The sequence below is a fragment of the Centroberyx affinis genome, unplaced genomic scaffold (genome assembly GCF_046629955.1).
Source record: "Centroberyx affinis isolate AG114_WGS23_722 - 3 ecotype Tasmania unplaced genomic scaffold, CSIRO-AGI_Caff_v1 ptg002004l_1, whole genome shotgun sequence".
NCBI classification, from domain to species: domain Eukaryota; kingdom Metazoa; phylum Chordata; class Actinopteri; order Beryciformes; family Berycidae; genus Centroberyx; species Centroberyx affinis.
In genome coordinates, this window is record NW_027280348.1 from 22955 (window position 1) to 47803 (window position 24849).

The window sequence follows — 24849 nt, forward strand, 5'->3', positions numbered from 1 at the left end:
CCCCCACTCCACCCCACCCTAATTAGATTTATTGACCACCTCTCTCTGCCACATTTGACCTGCTGATTCGACCCTCATCACCAGGGAACCAGCAGAGAGAGCAGCAGTAAAGGCTGGTCAAACAATAGATCTAGTCTCTGCCCACACTGTCCTTTCATAAAGAGAGCACTCTTGGCTACTGAATGACAGAGACTGGAAAAGCCTTGGTCATGGTCAAGCAGCTGAAATCTATGAAAATTGCATGCCCTGTTTCACATTTCTCCATAATATGACATTCACTCCCCACCTATTCAACCAGTCTGATATTGCACAAAATAAGTCCCCTGGTACAAATACTTACTCTGATTCAATAGACCTTTTGTTTTTCCATCCAATTACAAATGTACCAGTTAGCATATGAATAAAAGCTAGCAATAATCAGCCAAGTAAAACGTCTGCAAAGACACACAACATTTAGCCATCCAAACACAAAAACCGTCACCAAGGACCTGCTTTGTAATCCCTCATTAGTGACTAGAAAATAGTCATGCAAAATGCATTCTTTCTAATTTTTTCTCTCTATTGCTCTCTCTCCCTCCCTCCCTGCATCTCTCTCCCTTTTATCTCTCTCTTTCACACTGTCTCTTATTCATTTGTCAGAAAACCCGTGTGCCCTCTCTCCCTCTCTAGGGAGGCACAGTGTGATTTTGGTGAATGATTAGGAGGGAGGGCCTCTGGAACAAAACATCTGATTAATTCTAAGCACAGTGTGACTGAATGAGCTGGCATTGTTGCTTCAGATGAGAGGCTGTCAATATCTACCCAGGCCTCACAGCTACAGCTGCGCTCTATAGGAAGACAAGCCAAAATCTGGCTAGGGCCCCACTGAGGGATTTCTGATATCATGGAGAAGACAGAGAACAGAGATTTATACTGCAAACTGCTTGGAAAACAGAGTGTGCTAACAGAGTGGACTGGAAGTAAAATACAAAACAGGAAAGATCTTATTAAATATGAGCCATAGTTATGTGTCCATTTGATTTTTGCTCTTCACCCCATTTTATACCATTAATTAAAAAAGTCATGTGCAGATAAATGTTAACTCTGTATTGCAAATGGCGTAGCAAAAATCTACAGGTTAACATAACATAGCAAGTCTTTCAACAAGAAAATGCAATGTCGGAATAGAAATATTTTTGATACTTAATGAGTGCAAGAAAACACAATTAATGAACATAAACACTGAATTGATTGAATTTTTGACGTCTGTAATGAGATTCTCTGCATTTTAACAGGAAAACATCTCTGATGCCCAAAATGTATTTACTAATTTACTTACACCTTCACTGCTTTAGGCTACAGTTTACCTCACACTATTGGCCTGAATAAAGGCGTGTTTTGAAGAAATGTGCAAAGACACTGTAACACTGCTATGCAAAAAAATTTATTCAAATAATATAATGCAGCTGTTGATTTCTGCAAACTGGGTAGGAAAATCACAGGGTTTCAGAAGTGGGCTGCCGATTTTGTCTTCTTCCGCCGGAATATGTGGGATAGCCAAAAAAAGAAGCCACGCTTCTTCTTCTTTGGTTTGGTAGACAGGCTGTCTTTGGCACTGGAACTCTGAGGTCCTGTAGGTGTGGCGACCTGGACGGGTGGAGGTGTCATTTCCAGGGTCAGACCGGACAGATCCTTGGTGTCCCCGGCATCATGGGGCAAACTGATAGAAGCTTTGATGTTAGCAACGGCCTCACACACATGGAGAAGTGTGGATGAACGTGAAGCTTCAGCCTCCTGGGGTAGGCTGGTTAGAGCCTCAGCCTGCTGGTGCAGGGTGCTGGTTGTTTTGTTTTCTGCCACCTGGATCTCCTGGGGTAGGATGGATGGCAACAGAACATGGATCTGCTTCATCAGGCAGGTTTGCACCTTGACCTTTACAGCATCAGCCTCCTGGAGGGGTTGATCAGCCTGATTATCCTTGGCCTCATGGACCACGATTGGTGTCTTGTTATTTGCCACCTTCATAGTTTCAACCTCCTGGAATGGGATTGATGGAGCCTTAACCTCAATTTGCATGGCTGGAGCCTCTGACTCCTGAAGGAGGTTGGCTGGTCCATCCAGGTGAATCAGGGGGTATTCAGCAAGGCATTGCTCTTCCTTCTTCTCCAAGTCCTGGAGGAATAGCATCAGTTTAGAATCAGCTCTGACGATTGGCTCCCATTCATCAAGATGATCTTGAATAGGGGCATGGTGTGCAGCACAGGCAGCCATAAATGTAGAACCCACTGATGAGGAAGCATACATGCGCTTTTCACCAGTTTCCTCCTCCTCCAGGAGGATTGAGAGGAACTGCATCAGGTGAGAATCAGTGCTGCTGACAACAGGTTCCCATTTGTCAAGCTGGTCCAGAGTCGGCCCATGCTGTGGAGAGCAGTCAACTGCAAATCTAGAGAGATCTGATGAAGCGTAGAGGAGCTCCTCACCAAATCCCTCCTTCTCCAAGTCAAAGCGGTGATCCATTATTTCAGAGTCGGACTTATCAAGGCAGCCCAGAGTGGATCCACAGGGTGAGCAGCAGTCAGCCACAAATCCAGAGATGTCATATGGGGGAGCATAGAGGTATCTCTTTCCAACTGCCTCCACATGGTAGTCATCATCAAAACCAATGGAGGAGCGCTGAAGCTGCCACAGTCTCTCAATGATTTTAATGCCATCAGATGGAGACTCAACAAGGCGGAGCAGGTTGGACTGGGCCTCAACATGCTGAGCTGTGTCCTTGGTCATGAGAGGAGACTCTTTCTCTGTGGGAGGAAGGTCTCCTTTGTCCATATCCAAGAGAAATTTGTATGCTGATGAAGCTGTGCTGACTATTGGTTCCCATATATTGAGGCTCTCAAATCCACAAGCAGGTTTGGAGCCGAGACCAACAGCAGACTGAGGTGAAAGGTCACAGTCGAGCTCAGCAGTCACTCCAGAGAAACTAGAGGCTTCAGCATAAAGGTATTGCTCCTTGTTCAGGACTTTCACAAACATGCAGTTGATGTTTTCATGGCGATCGTCATTCAGGGCATTGAGTCGAGCAACCGTTTGCATGGATGCTGAAAGAAATGCAATGGCAACATCTTAATAATCAAATAACCAGAAAGTCACCTGATGAACATGCTTCATGATAGCTTCATCTTATGACTTTCATCCTAGTTTTGTTTCAACAAACAATCTAACTGTACATTTACAATGTAAATCAAACTAAGGAAGAACTGGACACAAATCTAAAATGTAATCCTTCAACACAAACGATTAGTCTATCCCGACTGGCTGTCTCTTGCTTATCTGTTCAGCAGAATCCTCTGTACTAATCTTAAAGTTAAATAACAAAATTTAAAATATATGTGTCTTACCAAGATGGGAATCACTCTCCATGTTTGCCTTTCTGAACAGTGGATATTGTTAATTGTTCTCCAAATAAACACAACGTGAGGTTTCTGTCTCTACTGGCAAATGAACACCGATCAGAAATGACAACTTTGAGTCTGTGTTTGTGTTCAGGTCAATCGCTCCTTTATGACACTGACATTCTAAATTCTGGAAGCTCTGCCTGTGTTCTATCAAGCTGCATTATGATTCATCAGATGCAGTTCAGAGCCCAGTAATACTTTGATGAAAGAGACATCTCACTTGGCATATGGTTTATAAACTAAACATGATTAAAAACACAGAATTAAATATTTGGAATCTGTATTAAAATACCCCATTATTGAATTGTTAATTCCTATTGCACCACAAGTTAACTCACTCTAATCTTACCTGTTACTTTCAAAAAACTATTTGATTTGACTGAAGGTATTCATTGTCAAGTCAGTCAAGCTTTACAGGGCATAGAAGTACAACCTGTGCATCAACCCATGCAGTTAAAAACAGAGAAAAATCTTACAGGCTTCCTAAAAGGCAGGAGAGACAAATGCCAATAAATCTTGCATGCTTTGGCTCCGCTCATTAATATTAAGCAAAATCATAAACCAATAAAACGGGTTCACTTATTAGAAATAAAGAGTGAAAAAAAGTGACAACAATATAAATAAAGCTTTATTTGCCATACACCGTGCGGTGACAGTCAACTCAACAAAAAATGTAATTATTACAGCCAGCTATTTCTGTGTTTAATATTAATAATGACAACTAATGCTGCTTTCAAGTGCTGTTTATGAAATCCTATTTTCTCTTCAGAAGTCAGAGTAAATCAGATTTGTTGCACAGTGCGTTTGGTCAAAAATGCAATTTTATGCAAACTAATAGAGGGGGGAGCAGGGGTGTAGAGTAGGGTAAACACATCTCAACGCAATTTACCCAACGTTTTATTTGCTTCTTTTTAGGCTGCCATAAATCTTTATAACATACAGTAAATTCATAGTGTACCGAGATAGTTAAGTAAGTTATACAATCATAGCGTATTATAAGGAAAATTATCATAAATTGATGCTTTTCTGAAAATATACATGCTTTTTTTTCATGTTGGCAGTTGTTTGCTCTATCATAATCATCAACTGGAGGTCATAGTTGACCCACCTTTTTATTTACCACTACATGATTGGGGAGGACATTGGCTGATGGATTTCAGTTGTTTCATTTATACTGTACTGGGACCAGGCACCCACTATAAATGTACCGAGGGCCCGTTTCAATACGTACATAGACAGGCAGACAAATAAACAGACCGACTAGCAGACAGGCAGACAGGCAGAAACACACAGGAAGAGACAGATAGACAGACAGGCAGACTCTGTCCCAGTTGCACGCAGTGATTCAGCAGCACAACTCATCCATAGAGAATGAGTGGATCTTGGATGCGTAACAAGGAGAGGCAGATGGTTTTATAACAAGCCCCCTTCAAAGGCTGAGGCGTCCTCCACGAAGTGTGCTCCCTCCATCTGCCTCCTCTTCCTCTTAACAGAAATCACACTGAATGACACGGATGGTCGTGGCTCAACGTTTACACACAAAGAAGGACAATATGCTCTGGCCGTCCTGTTGCAGTTGCTCTGTAGCTTCCGCTGGGCTTAAAATAACACTGTGATAGTACAGTATTTTTCATGCTAATTACATGCACAGCAGTGACAGCGCTACATGCTATATCATTATGATGATGTATATGCAGTGTCGCTGCGTCAGTTTCCTAATTGGCAAACTTAACACAGCGATTCATGCCATATCATTATGTCAAGGACTGTGAGGAGCATTAAAGTTTAATAGCATTTCCTCAGGATGATATTAATAAGGAGCTACTGATTGGCACCCTGTTCAGTTTTGTGTATTGAAAACCCCATTATGGATTCAACCCTGAGGCTCCAAGGCCTTCTGTGCTTCAGTGTGTACAGTCCAGACAATAGAGTCCCTCCTATAGATATTCATCCCTGGGGCCAGGGAAAAGGAGCAGACAGAGGCAGCAGGCCGACCACCCCTGCACTGGTGCAAGGGGAGGAGCGTGTGCAACTCTGAAATCCTTCCCCCTCTGTGGCAGACCCTAATGAGGAGCCAGGGGAGGGCTCTGGGTTTGTGATCATATGTGTGTGTGTTTGTGTGTGTGTGTGTGTGTGTGTGTGTGTGTGTGTGTGTGTGTGTGTAAGTGTGCGCACCAGGAGTCTATTTTTACACCCAGGAGGGAGAAGAGTGAACCACTTCTACAACAGTGATTAATCTCCAACCTGACCTCCATGGTAAGGTGCGGGGAGACATAACAAATCTACCCAGAGCCATACAACAAACTGGAAAAAACAAACTTATTTATAGCCAGTCATGTATGGACAGACTTGATTAAATTTACACATTGGGAGTCTCAAGTTCAAGGAGGTGCTGAAATATGGACACAAGGCAAGATTAAATATCAATCATTAACAACCATCAGACATTTCTCCTGATTTATGGCATCATTATCTGTAAGATTTAATTAATAAGACCTTTGATTAGATTATATGCAATACCTGGTAGATTAATCATGGTGGTGACACTCAGAACACCCTTGATTACATCTTAGTCACTACATTCAGAAACTAATTGATGGATAATGTGACAAGGAGAAATCAAAAGGGACTGTTAATGATTTAATGATTGCAGCATGCACAACTGTACATGTGGAAGAATGATTAATTTATACGCTCAATGTCAATTAGCAGTACTAGCCTGGTTGTAATTTATTAGAAAAGCAGAAATATGCCATCATTGTTGCTCAATTTGACACAGAGAAGTCTTGAATTTGGATCGTGAAATTGATTGAGATAACCAAAAGACAGCTTGCTGAGCTTTAATCTCTGCTATTACAACATTTTGATAAATTATGGGGCAGCAGGAATCAGGGTATTAGTCAACTCGTAAGAAGTAGAGTTCTTATGAATGACACACACACACACACACACACACACACCCTGTTCTGTCCTGTCCAGATGGTTGGCCCAGCGACCAACTCAGGGATTTCAGGACCATGGAGAGAGACATGCAGGACTGCTGCTGGGAAGCCATGCAGCTGTCAGCTTCCTGAAGGGAGATGTGCGTGTGTGTGTGTTGTGTGTGAGTGAGAGAGAGAGAGGGAGAGAGAGAGAGAGAGAGAGAGAGAGAGAGAAAGAGAGAAAGAAGCAGAGATAGATTGTTTTCTACTGTTGTGTGTGTACCTGCGGTGCCATAACATATGTGCATGTAATTAATTAATTTATTGGTCATTCCCTTGATCATCCACTTGTCTGATCAGTCAAACATGTTTACATAGCACATCACACTGCTGTCATTGTCACTGGGGTTTCAGCCCCGACCAACTCATCCAGCTGTGACGATAAACCGGACTGCTGCTTCTCTCACAGCAGCAGCCAAAACAACAGCTCCAGATCCCATAAATAATCAAGAGTGAACAACATGAAGAGCATAAAAAGTATGGGAGAGACATAAGTCTCAGGGTGGCTTGGGATGTGTCAACCTCCAGTCCGTCACAATAAGACACACATACACAAACATAGCCATATACACACACACACACACGTGTCAGCCTCTACTGAGTGAGTAAAAACAATCACACACAAGATTTACTTCTGACTCATTCATTCCATTTGACAAATAGATAAATATATGACTGCAGTACAAAGCCTGGGGAGGTAAATAGCACAGAAGAACAAGAGAAAAAGTTGAATCTCTACTCCACAAGCTGTTGACTGTCTCCACCGTCTGTCATGTTACATTACAGATGAGATGGATGCACACGACAGGATTTATTCCCCAACTTGGCCACAGGAAACTCTAACCATAATCCAATTTACTTGATTTTGTAAATCTCAGTGCAGATTCTGCTATGGAGCAACACAAATGTAACAGTCTCTTTACAACACTAACACTTGACTCTTATATGATTATCTATGGTCACAGGAATTTTGGTAATCTAGAAATTGAAGCTTATTCTACTGTTGCTCTCATTGTAAGTCACTCTGGATAAGAGAATCGGCTATATGCCTATTATGGAAATGGAAAAGTGATTTAGTTTAGTAGTTAAATGTAAGACATTGCTCCTGCTATACTCGATTAGACCCCTATGGGAAAAAGAAATTCCATCCCAGACTAACACTGCATGATATAATATAGCTTAAAGAAATTACACTGTGCTTAAAACCCATATCCATGAGCCACCAGAGGAGGCTTATGGGTTTTTATTGTCCTGGCATATTTTGTCCTTTGACAAGGACACAGAAACATCCCCATGTGCCTCTCAGCCACAGGGAAAAGTGCCAAGTCAAGGGATCTGTCATCTATAAAAACACACACGCACATTCCCACACCCAGATAGTGGAAGCTTGGTAATCATAACACCTCAAGAATGGAGGTCAGTCAAACTAACAAAATGAAAACATTTAAATTCTGGGGCAGAGTATAGATTTAAAATTTTAATTTAAAAACTATGCATGCACACACCCATTCCTAATACAGTGTGTGATTCTTTTTGCAGTTGAAATTACATTACAGTAATTACAAGCATCACTGAGGAAACACAAAGGGATGCATACAATTAAAAGGAATATAGTTTCACATTGATTCACTGTGCTTGTTCAGTAGACTGATTTGAATGTGTGAGGTTGGGATTAGTCAGATATACATATGCAAACGACTAATTACTCTTGTTTACAGACGGCTATTCTCCTTCTATTTCCTGCCCCCCAGCTTGTGCACCAACACTTCCGTAACAGAAGCTGTGTGGATTGCTTGTGAGTGTGTGTGTGCTCATGTGTGACTTAAATGAACAAGACACCCAGAGATCAGTGCTCTCCTGAGTCAACAGGGATGTATATATAGTTGAGTATTATCATGCTGAGTAGCCAGGCGTGCTTTACAGCACCATTTAAACCCCTTAGTTTAATTTCCCTAGTTGGCGGAAAGCCCTTCTATTCATGAATTACTATCTACATAAACATCGGACTGGTGTGATATGAAGGTTTTATGGATAGAGAGCGTGTGTGTGCATGCATTGTGTTTGTGTGTGTGGGTTTTAATTCAAAATGAAGTGTAGGGAATACTGCCAATGTACAGCGGGTACATGTGCATGGCCTTGCTTTCTGTTCCTCCTTAGTGAAGTGCTATTTAGTGCAGTGAAGCCTATTATACCTTTGACAACAATAGGCTATTATGCTGAGACTCATGGAAAAATCTATAATTTACAATAACAGCTTCAAAATGCCTCATGTGCTTCACGTTGGCAAATTGTCCAACAAATCCACGATGGCGTCATATTTGTCACTTTCTCGCCAACAGCATGTGGACATGCCGTGTTAAATGGAAAGGTCTGCCAGGGGACAGGCTGTGTTTAGTTAAAAAGATGGGTCTTGTTAAAGTGATTCAGTTTGGCTCCAGTCTGCCCGTCCCGACAACGATAAGGAAGAAGTCTGGAATCTGTCCCAGAATGCCTATTGCTTATATACGCTCACTCTGTGCCTGCCTGAAAGGACATTGAATGGGTAGACAGAGAGGCAGCTGGGCATAAGATTGGCTCACCGAACCCCGAACGACTCTTCATTTCCCCTCTCCTTTTTTCCTCCTCAACTCTGCTCCATCGTTACATTCTTCTCCCTTCTCCTCTCCCATCTGCTGCTCCTCTCTCCTCTCCTCTACTCTGTGACCCCGTCCTACTGTAGCTTCTCTATTAGGAACATAAGCTCAACAAACTGCAGCACACTAACCCAGTGTAAAATTAAACAGTAGACCAACTGTTGCAGCCCCTAACAAGCCATTGCATCTTATCTAATCTTCACTTCTGTCTGGTTGTTTGAGATAGAATCTACTTTATAAGGAGAACCAGTCCCAAGATGGGAGTCAAAAGATAAGGAGGGGAACAGGATTGTGTGCTTTGCCAATGCCAAATAGGAAGGACAAGCTATAGTGAGAGTGAGCAGAGAGGAAGAAACCCATTAGAGCACCAACAAACTGCACCAACTGCACCAGCTCTAACTGTGTCATGTGTATGTTTCTCTCTGCTTGGTAATGTGCCCTCCAGGAGACGATGTGCGACTCAACCACAAGCACACATGGCTTATCCTTTGGGCCCTGCCAACACACACTAATACACACACAACTACACACACATATGCACGCACATATACGTTCAAATACACATGCGTACACACACATACACACACTTTACTGCCATTCATTCTCGGCTCTTGCCATTCATTTGTGGAGAATACATGAGCCATCAGGCTAGAATGGAACATGAAATTGCACTGAGAGAGGAGGCTTTACTGCACAATGCCCTCTGAGTCCTCCCCACCACACACACACACACACACACACACACACACACACACACACACACACACACACACACACACACACATCTGTATGATTCAACAGCAGCCTTCTGTCCCCTCCATTAAGCCTGTACAGTGCTGTGTCTCCAGTGGAAAGAAAGAAAGAAAGAAAGAAAGAAAGAAAGAAAGAAAGAAAGAAAGAAAGAAAGAAAGAAAGAAAGAAAGAAAAATGTACAAAGAAAGAAAAAGGTACAAAGAAAGAGCAAGTCACATTGTGTCTTATCTTGTCTCAGTTTTTTGTTTTGTTGGTCCTCTTTACATTAGTAGGAGTACTTGCTTGCTGTCATCCCACACAAATTGTTGCCTGTAGTGTTTCTTTCTGATGTAATGGTTTTTATGGCTCCAGAAAGAGATGACAGCAAAACAACTTCTATGCCCTAAAATGTATATTTAGAGAACACTACAAGGGATAAATGGCATTGATATAGTTTTTACATGATAGCTCAAAAGAGAAACCATAGCCTTCCCAGCTCCAGCCTAACAGCAGTCAAGTGTAGCTTTCTGCATTACTTGCATTGTTGTGGAAGAATTATGACGCCTGTGATTTGATGTGTCTGCACACTCAGCTGTTACCCACACCTGCTCCTAATGACAAACAAGTTTCTCTACTATTTAATGTGAACGGGCCTTCCTCCAGCCTACTGCGCATATCTCACTGTGACAGCCTTTCCGTCTCATCACAGGTGAGCCTCAGCCAAATCACTTTTCTGAGAGCCACTGCAGCCCAGATGGGGTTATTCTGTGTGTGTGTGTGTGTCTGTGTGTGTGTGTGTGTGTTTGTGAGTGAGTGTACTTTGTGCCAGTGCAATGAGGTAAAGCTGTGTCCCAGACTTGTCCTCTCCCTCCAGCTACACCCTGATAAACACAGTGATTCACTGGGGCTCAGAGGTTCGGGCATACTGGCCTGATTAACAGGGAACAAACAAGACTGAAAGGTTTTGAAATTATGAATTGAAATTATGAATCATGATCATGAGGCTCCACTTAGACCTTTCCCTCACTCCCTGTGCAGATTTCCCAGGGAACACTCAACCATTTTGTCCAGCTTCCAGCAGCTCAGTTTGGCTCTATTCCTTTCCTCTCTGCCCCTAATCTCACAAAGGACGAATGTTTTCAGCTCATCCATCTATTCCTCTGCCCAGAAGCCGATGTGTGGTCCCTCCCTCCATCATAGCCCTTCTAAACGACAGCAGACCATTCTCCTTATGATCCCTCACCCAGTACACAGTCTCCTCAAGTGTTCAGGGTCTTGCCTGGGGGTGAGGAAGAATTAGAGCACTAATGCAGGGAGTGTGGAGATTGACCCACTCGTTCGCCTCTCTCCACCACACCGCCTCCCTCCATCCCTCCCTCCCTCCCTCCCTTTGTTTGACTAATCTCGAGCGGTTGAAATACGTCCAGGGACGGGCGACTGAAGAGTACAGTGAAAAAAGAAAATGAAGAATACAAATGAAGAGTCGCAGTGAAGAGGGAAAGTGAGATCAAGGGAGCGGGCTGAGAGAGATGAGGAGGGGCTTGAGAAAGAGAAAGAGAGAGAAAAAAGGTGTTTGGAGGCTGATTTGGTATTCTGTGTCGCAGCCAGAGAGACAGCCAGTGGCACTGTCACACACACAGATGGGAGAGAGAGAGAAAGAGAGAGAGAGAGAGAGAGAGAGAGAGAGGAGACAGATTAAACGGTCTGTAGCATTGTGTCTACAGCCTCTCCCTTCTCTGGTGCAGTGGGTCACTGCAGATAAAGAGAACTCGGCCGAGCCAGACAAACACACGGCGTAATGGAAAGGCTGCTCTGCACACAGTAACGCTCTTGGTATTGATACACAGGGCCTCTGGGTGACTCAGTGCTTTTGTACGACCACAGGAGAGTGTCCACACCAAGGCCCCCAGACCTATGGGAACCCTTGTACCGAGGTGATGTCAGCGGTAGCGCCTCATTAGGCCCATACAAGACTTCACTATGTTCATGCTCCATTCTGTTTATCTACAACTCTCTCGGCCTCTTGGTCTGAGTCCACATGCTTTCATTCCTTCTCATTATATGCTTCCCCTAGTTACAGTTAAACATTTTCATTTCAAAACATATTTAAAATATGACATTTAAAAAAAAGATGACTTCAAGCACTGACTTCATGGACTTAAGTACTGAATCTGAAAAGTTTTGGGAAAGGCCTAATTTTTACCTGTTCAGCTCCAAAAGCAGCCACACAACAAATTTGGGTCCCAACCCATAATTTAGGAAATTAGGCCCTTCCTCACAGCTCTTTCAGTTTCATGACCCAACCTGACATCGACACTGGAGTGATGGAGGATAGGGTTGATTAAAGGGGTTAACTAGGGGATGATTTAAGAGCTGTCTAAACCTATACATCCCCTAACAGGGTAGATGCGACAGACGAAGACAGATCCTCTGACCCGATTCTGTGTCAGAAGCCCCTGGGTAAGTGTGTGTTTGGGTGTGCATGTGCTCATGGGATGCAAGCGCGTATGTGCAGTATAATGAGGGGGCGGGTCAGGAAGTTCAGCGGATCAAAGAAGCGCTCTACATCGTTGTTGAATATAATGGCCTCTGGTTATCTAGAGAGGATGCTTGTCTGCCTCCTCCATGCAGAGGCTGGGGATGATAAGCTTGGAAGAAGACTGTGGTCGAAACTAAATTGCTCTGTATAGAACCATTCAAAGCAGACTAACTGACATGGGTGATGCTTTGTAGATAGCACTGATTTGTGGCAAAGAACAAATTTGTGTTGTCTAAATTGCCAGACCAGTGTAATTTAGGTGGAGAAGGGTTGAAAATAAAAAGAGGCGGCACAGCCATAGTTTCCTAAATTAGCACAGGGAGGACCTTTGGGTTGCAAATACAATTGTTTTCCTTGTGAGAGGACAGAGAGCATTTTTTTTTTGCTCTGCCGTCAGCGTTTGCAGCACACACAGCTAAAGTAGACCGCTAATCAATACAGCAGCCTGCAGGCACGGGAGTCCTGTTCCCTCTTCTCTCTTCCCAACTATTTCACTGCAGCAAAAAAGGAGCTTTCTGAAAAACATGATCCATCCAGGGCTGGGCCGGCCTGGAGGGGCTCTGCAAAGAGAACCGCTTTATCAAGACATTCCTGGACTCAGTCATGTGAGGGTCATAAGATTTCAAAAATGGGGTCAAAACAAAAGGGTGAGAATCAGTCAAAAAACAGGTCCAAATCATAAAAAAGCTTTTTGATTCTGTTCACACCACTCTATTTTCTCTCTCACATTCTATATACAGTGGCCCATCCCCACTTTCCCCCCCTCCTCCCTCCCTCTTCCCCATTAAGTCAACACAACCATAAAAACCTGAAACAACAGAGAGATCCTACTGATGGTTTAGTGTCACTCACCACCACCACTCCATCCTGCTGGCACCCCCTCCCTCTGTGTTCACAATCACAACATCCGCACCCAAGCCCCCTACTACTCCTGCTACAGCACACACACACACATGCAGACAGATACACATGGAAAAACACCATAAACATGCTGCAGAAAAAGGCTCTTGATGTGCGACTCAACCACAAAGACACATGGCTTTCCCCTCAGGTCCTGCCAACACACTCACACTCAAACATACACACACACACACACACACACCCTGGTTGCCTCTCCCTCTCATTTCCACAGTCAAATCACCCAATCCCCCATGTAAAACACCAGAGGCCAAACACAAGAGCAGACAGGTCCTTATCTGTATGCTCAACTGCATCTCTGCCTCTGCTGGGCCAGTTGCCGGGGTCACAGGCCAACATCACCAAACCTACAGCATAAAATCTATTATGATCATCAAAACAACATATCATGTTAGGAATACACAGTCTAATACCTGCAAAACCTTCCTTCAAACAACAATGTTATCTAGATGTAACAGACAATACAGTATTATCTTTATGGCTACACTGACATCTTGCTACACATAGAGAGTACAAGACATCATTCCTGTAATGATACCACCCATGTACTTGGGAGTGACAACTGCATTATTTTACATTATCACTGATTAAGCTGACTGTTGTTGAATCTGGTTTGGCTGTATATCCATGGTTGGCTATTGTCCACCAGCCATCACTGAAGGCACCGACACATTTTTCATTCCTTATCGCTTTGTAAGTGACTGGTGCAACAGCTGCTGTGTGTGATCCACTGTGAAGAAATTACATTCAGCTGTGTTTCACTAACATGCGTAGATTTCCACAAAGCACGCTAAAGCGGTTCGGTAGAATATAGCTCAGACATAATACATTTTCGCCACACAGAGCAGAAATCGATGCATATTTCCTCCCACTTCACTCCAGGGGGAGGCCACAGGGGATTGCGGGTGGCTGGTGGGGGGGGAGAGAGGGAGGGTGGGGGGGGCGCGCCACAGGAGATAAGGAGGGGGATGGTGGGTTGAAGGGATAGAGGGCCAGAGAAAGGCAATGCCGTCTCATAAGGTATCGATTCAGCCCCTCCACCCTTGTTTACTGGCCCCCCAAGAACCCCTGCCGATGTAAAAGAGGAGGAAAGATGAAGGAGGAGGAGAGGGGAGAAGGGGGGAGGAGGGGGTGAAAACTGTAATGCATCCTTTCTCCCCAGTCAGGGCAGATAGATTTACAGGAGCAGCTGCTCTCTGCGGGAACTGTCGGACCTCCAGCACAGCTTTGTTGTTGTCCCTGAATTGATTGATTGAGCATTGCCAAAAAGTTAATAAATAAGTATGCAATTTTTGCTGTTTCTTTTTCCCTCAGACTCACAATCTGCCTCAGTCCATTAGAATGACCATGTGGGAATAAGAGGAATAGAGCCAGATGTACACAGGAATAGTCATAGTCATGAGAACGAGTGTGACTTTGCGCAGGTCCTTCACTGGGCTCCATACTTCATTCAGAGGGAGGTAATGTCAAGGACGAGCAGTCGTATGATATTAGCATGATTTATGTTGCATATGTATAGAGATAGTTACCATGGAGCGACTGTAGTATCTCAGGCAGAATGGGCTGACATTCAATCAGTCATCTACAGTGTGTACTCCGTATGTTGGTGTTATTCTTCAATTTGACATCTAACCCTTTGGAGGATAAAGCACTATTATAACACACTTCGTCACACAGCAGATGTATATCGTTCTATGATTCCACATAAGGACCAGGCCAGTTTTCCCTTAGGATAGTTAGATATAATTCCTTAGGAGAAAGGATAATGTGTCATTTAGGGTTACAGCCCATTTACTTCTATCTACTTCTATTTACATTTACCCCAGACATTTTGCAGTGCATGCTGTATGTAATTAGATTTCTTGACATTTACTCATTTTCATATTTTTTTAAATACAATGTTATGGTGTCAACCCAAGCTTGAAAATGGCTGCTGTCCCAGCTAACAAAGACACACTATATAAAAAGACATGGATGTGACGCCTAAATTTGTGAGGCGACATGTTTTTGATGGATTATTTCCTTAATAACAATAAAATAGAAATTTTGACAAAACCAAATTAAGACGTAATGTTTAAGGTGATAGATTACCTAGCTCAGACAATTTTCAAGTCTGTGGAAGCTGTTCATACTGTACAAAATGAATGGCAGCAGGTAGGAAAACGAGCCCTGATATCTCCAACTATGCTGACTGTGTGCAGACACCAGCAGGAATACTATAAAGGAGAGGGGGAACCTAGACGATTAGTACAAATGTAAAAAAAAACAAACACCTATATTATCCTTTAAGCACTTAGATAATCTTCATCATTTCTGTCCAATTGGTTTAGACAATCTGAAGCTTTTGGAAAACGTGGCCCAGTGCATCTTCCTGACGCCTTGCAATGGAGTGAGCCTTAGACTCACTGATGAAAAACAAGGGAACGCACAACATCTTTACCTGCTTTGCACCAGAAGAAACATTTCATGCTGAATCGCTAAATCGTGACTCAGACCTTCTTTCAGTTACGGCACACAAGTTACCATGTGAGACGTCACTAATGTGGTATTTGATGCAGATCTCTGTTGGCATCTTTCTCAGCTTCAAGCCTCGAGAGCAGAACTGTCCTGTGACCTGCCTGTTCACAACCTATCCCAGACGTCAATACCACTACAGCCATGTCATTTGAATGACAGCCTGTCGAAGCATATCTGAATATTGACAGTGACTGATTGAAATAATCAACTTGATGTCTATATAAAAGCCACTCATTTTTCATATTTCTCTTTAGACTTGTGTTGCAGTGATGTCCAAATCAAAAGCATCAGTTTTTTTGTGCATGACAGACTCAAGAGGTCAACCTGCACATTATTTTCATAAAACTGTCAAATACCAGCAGAAAAAATATATTTATCCATGCAAGGCTGGTCTACAAGTACTGCCAGTCTAAAGAAACCTTGTCGACAGTGTGATGAAAACATCATTCTCTGCCATATGAACACACTGCTGAGAATGTAGAGCGCTTCACACTCTCCTTCTCCTCTTTCTCTGTCCTGTCCTGAGGTTGATCTGCCCAGAGACAGCACTAACAAGCTTGAACCACAGGGTCATAATGGTCTCTCCATCACTGCTTAGGCCGCAATCCAGGGACATGCACACCAGGCCAGAGGGATGAAGGGACTGAGAGTGAGAGGGCAGTGAGGGACATAAAAAAAATGGGGGGCTAAGTGAAAGAGAGGGGCAAAGGGAAAATAGCAGAGGAGAAAGATAGGGAGAGAGAGGAGACTAAAGAGCAGAGTGGTTCAGGAAAACACTTCTTGCTTTTGGCGCCACAAGCACACACTTAGTGTCCTATTTCTGCTTGGGCCCTGCAGACAGCAAAACAGAGATTTATGCAACTGTTTCTGAAGTAGACAAAAACTTTGCCGTTATGACTTTCACCGGAATAGCACCAGTTTTCAATCTACCTCCACAAGGATTGGGACTGCCATAAAACCCACAAAATGTCTATGAAAAATTCTCCTACCATTTTACCTTGATGGGGAACTCTATTTATCTCCAAACCTGGGACAAAACTGCATTTTTTCACTGTTACTCAATAGGCACCCTAAAGGACTTCTCAGTACTGAGGCATGATGAACTGTCTAGACGCCTGTGTTTGACTGTATTATAGATTTGCAGTGCTGCGTTTCCCCTGGAGGGTTGGTGGTAGAGTGATGGTGCTGGCAGTGACGCCACTCCTCCGACTAACCATCTGCCTGTCTGTCGGTCTGTTTATTCATGTCATCATGGCCTCCTGCTGTCAATTCATCATGGTTAATATCAAACCAGATAAAGCCAGATACAGAAGCAGCCACGGTACACTGTGTTGTTTGGCACAGCAAGACCAAATCAGTCCAGCACTACAGCAGCTGAGGCACTAGGGTCATGCCACATGCGCGTGTACGCATGTCTCTGTATGTGCAGTGTGTGTGTGTGTGTGCATGCACGTGTGGTACTCAGTACTGAAGTGGATTGTTCCCAACCAGCTGGAACGTAGACTGAGGGCAGAAGACCAGAACATGTGGGACATATGTGTTACCATGCAACACATGCAACCACAGTAGGGATATACATGCAAATCTGGCCTGCTTGTGTACACACACTGGAATATACATGGGGATGGATTATTTTAACTGCTTCTATTAACCGCATGGGTTGGTGCACAGGTTGTTCTTTAAAAGTGAAATACACCTGAAAGCTGACTTAAAAATGAATAACTTCAACCAAATCAAATTATTTTCCTAAAGCATCCCCTCAGATATGATAGCAGGAGATATCAGGGTGAGCTAACTTGTGGCCTAAAAGAGTGAAAGTGTGAATTAGCAATTAATAGTTGTTAATAGATTAATAGATGTTTTCCGCAAAAAATTTAGGGTATCTTAATACAAATAAAAAGATTAAATTATGTGTTTTTAATCATGTTTAGTTTATAAATCACAGTAGTCCATACCTGGGGATGTGTGCGCCACAACTCCGCGCAGACTTGCCAAAAATGCCCATAAACAGCGTAAATTTGGGAAAATGGAAAAATCTGCTTCGTCAGTCCCTGCCTATGCCAATGCTCAATGCCCATGTGCAGTTTCAGATTGATTGGCCAACCCCCAGACAGACAGACAGACAGACGGACAGAGTTTTCCTCATTTTATAGTAGGATGCCAAGTGACATATCGCTTTCAGAAAAGTATTACTGGGGTCTGAGCTACATCTGATGAATCATAATGCAGCTTGACAGAACGCAGGCAGAACTTACAGAATTTAGAATGTCAGTGTCATAAAGGAGCGATTGACCTGAACACAAACACAGACTCAAAGTTGCCATTTCTGATCCCTGTTCACTTGCCAATTGAGACAGAAACGTTGTGTTTATTTGGAGAAACATTAACAATATCCACTGTTCAGAAAGGCAAACATGGAGAGTGATTCCCATCTTGGTAAGACACATGTATTTTTAATTTTGTTATTTAACATAAAAAGATTAGTACAGATGATTCTGCTGAACAGATAAGCAAGAGACAGCCAGTCAGGATAGACAGATAATAGTTTGTGTTGAAGGATTTACATTTGTGTCCAGCTCTTCCTTAGTTTGATTTACATTGTAAATTCACAGTTAGATTTGTTGTTGAAACAAAACCATGATGAATGGCATAAGATGAAGCTATAATGAAGCATGTTGTCCTTGAATGAAGCTACATCAGGTGGCCTTATGGTTATTTGATTATTAAGATTATGCCATTGCATTTCTTTCAGCATCCATGCAAATGGTCGCTCGACTCAATGCCCTTAATGACGATTGCCATGAAAACATCAACTGCATGTTTGCGAAAGTCCTGAACAAGGAGCAATACCTTTATGCTGAAGCCTCTAGTTTCTCTGGACTGACTGCTGAGCTCGACTGCGACCTTTCACCTCAGTCTGCTGTTGGTCTCGGCTCCAAACCTGCTTGTGGATTTGAGAGCCTCAATATATGGGAACCAATAGTCAGCACAACTTCATCAGCATACAAACTTCTCTTGGATATGGACAAAGGAGACCTTCCTCCCACAGAGAAAGAGTCTCCTCTCATGACTGAAGACACAGCGTTAGGTAATGCTGGAGCATCCATCCACCCAGCTCAGCATGTTGAGGCTCAATCCAACCTGCTCCGCCTTGTTGAGGCGCCATCTGATGTGGCTAAAACGGTTGATGGCATTGAAATCATTGAGAGACTGTGGCAGCTTCAGCACTCCTCCATTGGTTTTGATGATGACTACCACCTGGATGCAGTTGGAAAGAGATACCTCTATGCTCCCCCATGTGACACATCTGGATTTGTGGCTGACTGCTGCTCACCCTGTGGATCCACTCTGGGCTGCCTTAAGTCCGACTCTGAAATAATGGATCACCGCTTTGACTTGGAGAAGGAGGGATTTGGTGAGGAGCACCTCTGTGCTTCATCAGATCTCTCTAGATTTGTAGCTGACTGCTCCCCACAGCATGGGCCGACTCTGGACCAGCTTGACAAATGGGAACCTGTTGTCAGCAGCACTGATTCTCACCTGATGCAGTTCCTCTCAGTCCTCCTGGAGGAGGAGGAAACTGGTGAAAAGCGCATGTATGCTTCCTCATCAGTGGGTTCTACATTTATGGCTGCCTGTGCTGCACACCATGCCCCTAATCAAGATCATCTTGATGAATGGGAGCCAATCGTCAGAGCTGATTCTAAACTGATGCTGTTCCTCCAGGACTTGGAGAAGAAGGAAGAGCAATGCCTTGCTGAATACCCCCTGATTCAACTGGATGGATCAGCCAACCTCCTTCAGGAGTCAGAGGCTCCAGCCATGCAAATTGAGGTTAAGGCTCCATCAATCCAAATCCAGGAGGTTGAAACTATGAAGGTGGCAAATAACAAGACACCAATCGTGGTCCATGAGGCCAAGGATAATCAGGCTGATCAACCCCTCCAGGAGGCTGATGCTGTAAAGGTCAAGGTGCAAACCTGCCTGATGGAGCAAATCCATGTTCTGTTGCCATCCATCCTACCCCAGGAGATCCAGGTGGCAGAAAACAAAACAACCAGCACCCTGCACCAGCAGGCTGAGGCTCTAACCAGCCTACCTCAGGAGGCTGAAGCTTCACGTTCATCCACACTTCTCCATGTGTGTGAGGCCGTTGCTAACATCAAGGCCTCTATCAGTTTGCCCCATGATGCCGGGGACACCGAGGAGCTGTCCAGTCTGACCCTGGAAATGACACCTCCACCCGTCCAGGTCGCCACACCTACAGGACCTCAGAGTTCCAATGCCAAAGACAGCCTGTCTACAAAACCAAAGAAGAAGAAGCATGGCTTCTTTTCTTGGCTATCCCGCATATTCCGGCGGTAGAAGACAAAATTGGCTGATGTAAGTTACATTTTCAGTTTTCACGGTTAAATCAATTCAGTTAACCTAAAATCATATTGTATCCAGTGCAAAATAATTTTATAACCAAACCAAAAAAGAATTATGCTTCTTATTTCTTCTTATTTCTAGGCTGGCAGCATGGCTACAAAAGCAGAGACGCCTGTCCAACTGTCCTGCCAAATACAAGCTGATGTGCAAAAGTCCTGCTTGGATGCTCTCTCATCTGCAGCCCACTTCTGAAACCCTGTGATTTCCCTACCGAAATTGCAGAAATCAATAACTGCATTATATTATTTGAATACATTTTTTTGCCTCCCAATTTTACAGCGTCTTTGCACATTTCTTCAAAACACACCTATTCAGGCAGAAAGTGTGAGGTAAACTGTAGCGTAACAGTGAAAGTGTACTACATTTTGGTAAAAAAATACATTTTGGGCATCAGATATGTTTTCCTGTTAAAATACAGGTCATCTCATTACAAGCATCAAAAACTCAATCATGTTTATGTTCATTAATTGTGTTTTGTTGCACTTTTTGTTGTATTTCAGTATTTATATTCAGACATTGCATGCTGTTGCTGTTATGTTAACCTGTAGATTTTTGCTAGACCATTTGCAATACAGTGAACATTTCTATGCACAGATATTTTAATTAACATACATCATATAGCAGTCTTTTGTAGAGTTTTCAAATTCAATATAATTGGATGAAATAGAAACTACAAACTATCCTCATATCAAAGTAAAAAAAAAAAAAAAACCCAATAAGGGAATATGATAGATTTTTGTTATCTGTCATCAGAACAAACAACCACTCCGAGACCTTTTAGCCACTCAATCCCAGAAGCAATTCCAGTTTCCATTTGTAGTTTCCCCACCCCTTTATAGGCACATCTCCTGAGTACGTAGATGTGGTTTTATTGTAGTGACAGGCTTTGCACTCCACCACTCTGATTAATATTCATAGAAGTCTGTGACAGACAGATAGGAAACAGGACGTGTTTTTCACAGGACGTAATATCACCTCCGGAAAATGTGCTAGAGGCTAGAGCACAGACAGACAGACAGACTGAGAGGCAGGTGGGAACAGACAGCACAAAGGAAGCAGATACAAGCAGGTGACAGACAGTGACAACCATCACTGTGACTGTTATAGCTGCTATAGCTAATATCATTATTCGAGTTATAGCAGATGACATTTCTGCATTATGAAACACAGGTTTTAAGGTATAACCAGAATGAGACATATTTAAGTGGACTGTAAACAGTGAGGCACATGCACATGAGCAGCACTACCAACCTTGTGATAGGACTATTATATATTATAGGTTCGCTAGCTGATCCATACCCAAACTCAGTTGATATGGGCCAGAATCTAGATAATGATTAGCTAATTCACACCCAGTTGACAGTCTTTGGATATGGAGAAGACACTACAGTTGTCAAGTCTCACTTTGGAGGAATAGGAGACTGTAAAAGGCTCTTCACTGCCAGACTCTTTGTCTCTTGTCTTCATTCTCTCTTATGGAGGCTACTTTATTGATTGTCATTATTATCACTTTAGCACTTTCATTCTCTTTCCCTCCTCTATCCTCTCTTTCTCTCTTTGTCTATGATTTCTCTCATTATTCCCTGTCCTATAGCCACGTCTCTCTCTCTCTCTCTCTCTCTTTCTCTTTCTCTCTCTCTCTGTTTCCGACATTCTTTCTTGGCATATTCTCCCCGTCTCACCGTCCACCGCATCACCTCTCAACCAATGATCCATAAGCATAGGATATCAGATGGACAGTGCTCTGCTGCTGGCTATGAGGCTGTCTCTCTTTACAAAAATCATCTAAATTCTGCATGCAAAGTCACCGCAAAAAGTTCAACTAGTCACGGAAAGAGAGTGCTAGATTTAAATATAGCCATGCATGCATAATGCAATGTGGCGAGAGCTGACAACCATATAGGCCGAGCATGTCATGTTATCATGATTTTTTAATCTGGCCAGTATATGCTCAGCGATGAGCGAACCAACTGTGCAGCGTACGCCCACTGATTAAGTCCTGTGTTGCATCTCTGACATGACTCACACTTCCAATGGGACTGGATCGTTGTGTTAATTTATTGCTTTGAACTGCTTGTATTTTTCAGCACTATTTATAACAAATAAACTATTTGTTTTGTGCATTATATGGTTTCCCACCTTTTCTACTTTTTGGGGACTGAGTCATTTCACCCATATTGCCATGTGAAGATTTTGGTCAAATTCCTCTCCTTTTTGGCATCATTTTTAAATCGGTCGAAAACAGGATTGCTCATATGGATGCATTCAATATTAAATGTGATGCCAACATAACAAGGAAAAATAGATTTCCCAAATGAGAGCCAGCTGTCAGTAGTGAAGACAATTAAAAACAGAAGAGTGGAGTAGGAGACAGACTGAACACACCTGTTTCCATGCAGAGTTTTTTTTTTCTTGGCATTTTGAAAAAGCAAAATGTCATATACATGGATTTTTTTTAAATATGGGGTGGAATCAGATCAATGAAAGGGGAAACACTTGAGCGTACGCTACAACACCAGTTCTCATGTTCCTGTGATTCATTCCCCTATTAGCTACATGTGAAACACAGTCAATACAGGTCTTAAAGCTGAAGTGAAGTATGGAACTAGCTTAGGGAGAGAAAAAGACAATTACTTGGCTCTGGGATAGAATATAGCAGGTTACTGAGGATTAAGACAAAAGGCAAAACACTGGTGAATCAAATAACAAATTGAATGGACATATCAGGACACAGACAGACAGACAGACAGACAGACAGACAGACAGACAGACACACACACACACACACATACACACACACACACACACGCACACAAACTTTATAGCCTCCAGCCTCTCATCCTGTCGGCCCTGTGTCTCTTCCATCTCCAGACGACCTTGAGCTTTGAGCCCTGTCAGCATCTGCCCCTCTTTACTTTATGCATGTATGCACTAATGACTGAATGTATAAACACAACCGGCATACATTATTCAGGCTGTATCACATTTAAAGCTTATTTCTATAGTTTCAATTGTTGCAATATGCACTTTACAAGGTAGTTTTCAACCCCCAAGAGCTGTGTGCAAATGACACATGAATGACAAAGCATTTGGTAAGATGAGGAAATGTATTTATAAAATTCTATCTGTTGCAAAGGATAATTTGAGGGGTGTTAGGAAGGGATGGCACTTTCCTTCATAGAGTTCTGAAAATAATTGAAAATTTGGAAAATTTGGAAAGAAAATATAATCCAAATTTATTTTTTATTTGATGGTTTATTTAACAGGGACAGTGCACATTAATAAACATTGCTGTAAATGCGCCAGAGTTAGCCAAGAGGCTATTTTTCATCTGTAGTCCCTGGACCGATGTTACAGGGTCACCCTGTAACACTGTAAATCACTACCTTTGTTAACATGTCTATTAGCCCCAATGTGTGTGTATGTGCTTGTTTGTGTGTATGGGGGGAAAGCAAGGAGCTAAACAGCCAGCAGCGTGGCTAGAGACAGATCTAAGAAAACCTGTCTAGACTGTCTTCACACATTCTTTATAGAAATGCTTATCTTGATATGTGGATCAATGGGCACCTGAGCCACCACACAAACCATAGTGGGCAACTCTGAAGATCCTGTTACTGAGGGAGTCATGAGAAAGAAAGAAAGAAAAAAGTCTTGGTAGGCCAAACACCCAATCTCAGTCTCTACAGAGCTGCCTGAAAAGGAACGACTGTTGCCATGCGCTCAAGGCAGGAATGCTGAAACAATAAGATACAATAAACCTAACTTTTGTGTGTGTGTGTGTGTGTGTGTGTGTGGAGGGTTAGTGTAAGCTTGCTGAAGATCCTGAGCTTGCATTACAAAGGTGGCAATGTCTGTTGCGCATAGCTTCATTATGTGAACCATCCTCATTTAAAAATGGAGGAATGGGCCACAACAACAGCATATAGACTATAGGCTGCTATTCTGTAGCTCAGGGGTTCTCAAACTTTTTCATGTCACAGACCCCCAAACAGACACACACTAGGCCACACACACCCATTTCATAAGATTTTGTCCCATGGTGGCCAACATATGGTGAGATTTTTTTGTTGTTTGTTTATTATATTTGTTATTGAATTGTACATCTACTCTGTCTACTGTGTACATGGGGGGATAGTAGCTGTGAGAGTGAAACCTATGATTAGAGTCACTTATACATTGTCTAATTGGGACAGTTTCTAGTGAATTAAATTTAAGTGAAACTAAATTATTCAAGGACCCCTGGTGGGTCTTCATTTTGACACACACACACACACACACACACACACACACACACACACACACACACACACACACACACACACACACACACACACACACACACAGTTGACAGGCCATGCCAGCTTATCACATTCACCTGACTGCAGTGCGTTTGACTTGCCGGTGTAAAAAAAACAACATAAAAATGTAACAATAATCCATCCTCCTACCTCTTGTAATTGCTCCAACTCCCCCTTCAGAGCCTCCTGCTCGGACTCCAGTTCTGCATACTGCTGCTTCAGCGACTGGTTCTCCTCCAGCACAACAAGACCGCATTCCGCAGCCCGGATCTTCTCCCGGTTCGCCTCGGCCAGTTCCTGGGTGAGCCGCTCCACCTCGTCCCGGTACTGCTCCACCGTTTCCCCGCATCCTCCGCCGGCAGCCAT

At 43.0% G+C, this 24849-nt stretch overlaps 1 protein-coding gene across 3 annotated transcripts in view; it reads right to left on the reverse strand.

Annotated features, from left to right (window-relative positions):
• Nucleotides 1–24849, reverse strand: part of bicd1a (bicaudal D homolog 1a) — a 43523-nt gene extending 18674 nt beyond the window's left edge. For all 3 annotated transcript variants that reach the window (XM_071530941.1, XM_071530943.1, XM_071530942.1), the window contains exon 1: nt 24634–24849. In XM_071530941.1, coding sequence (XP_071387042.1) covers nt 24634–24849 — 216 coding nt within the window. The remainder of the gene's footprint in view (nt 1–24633) is intronic.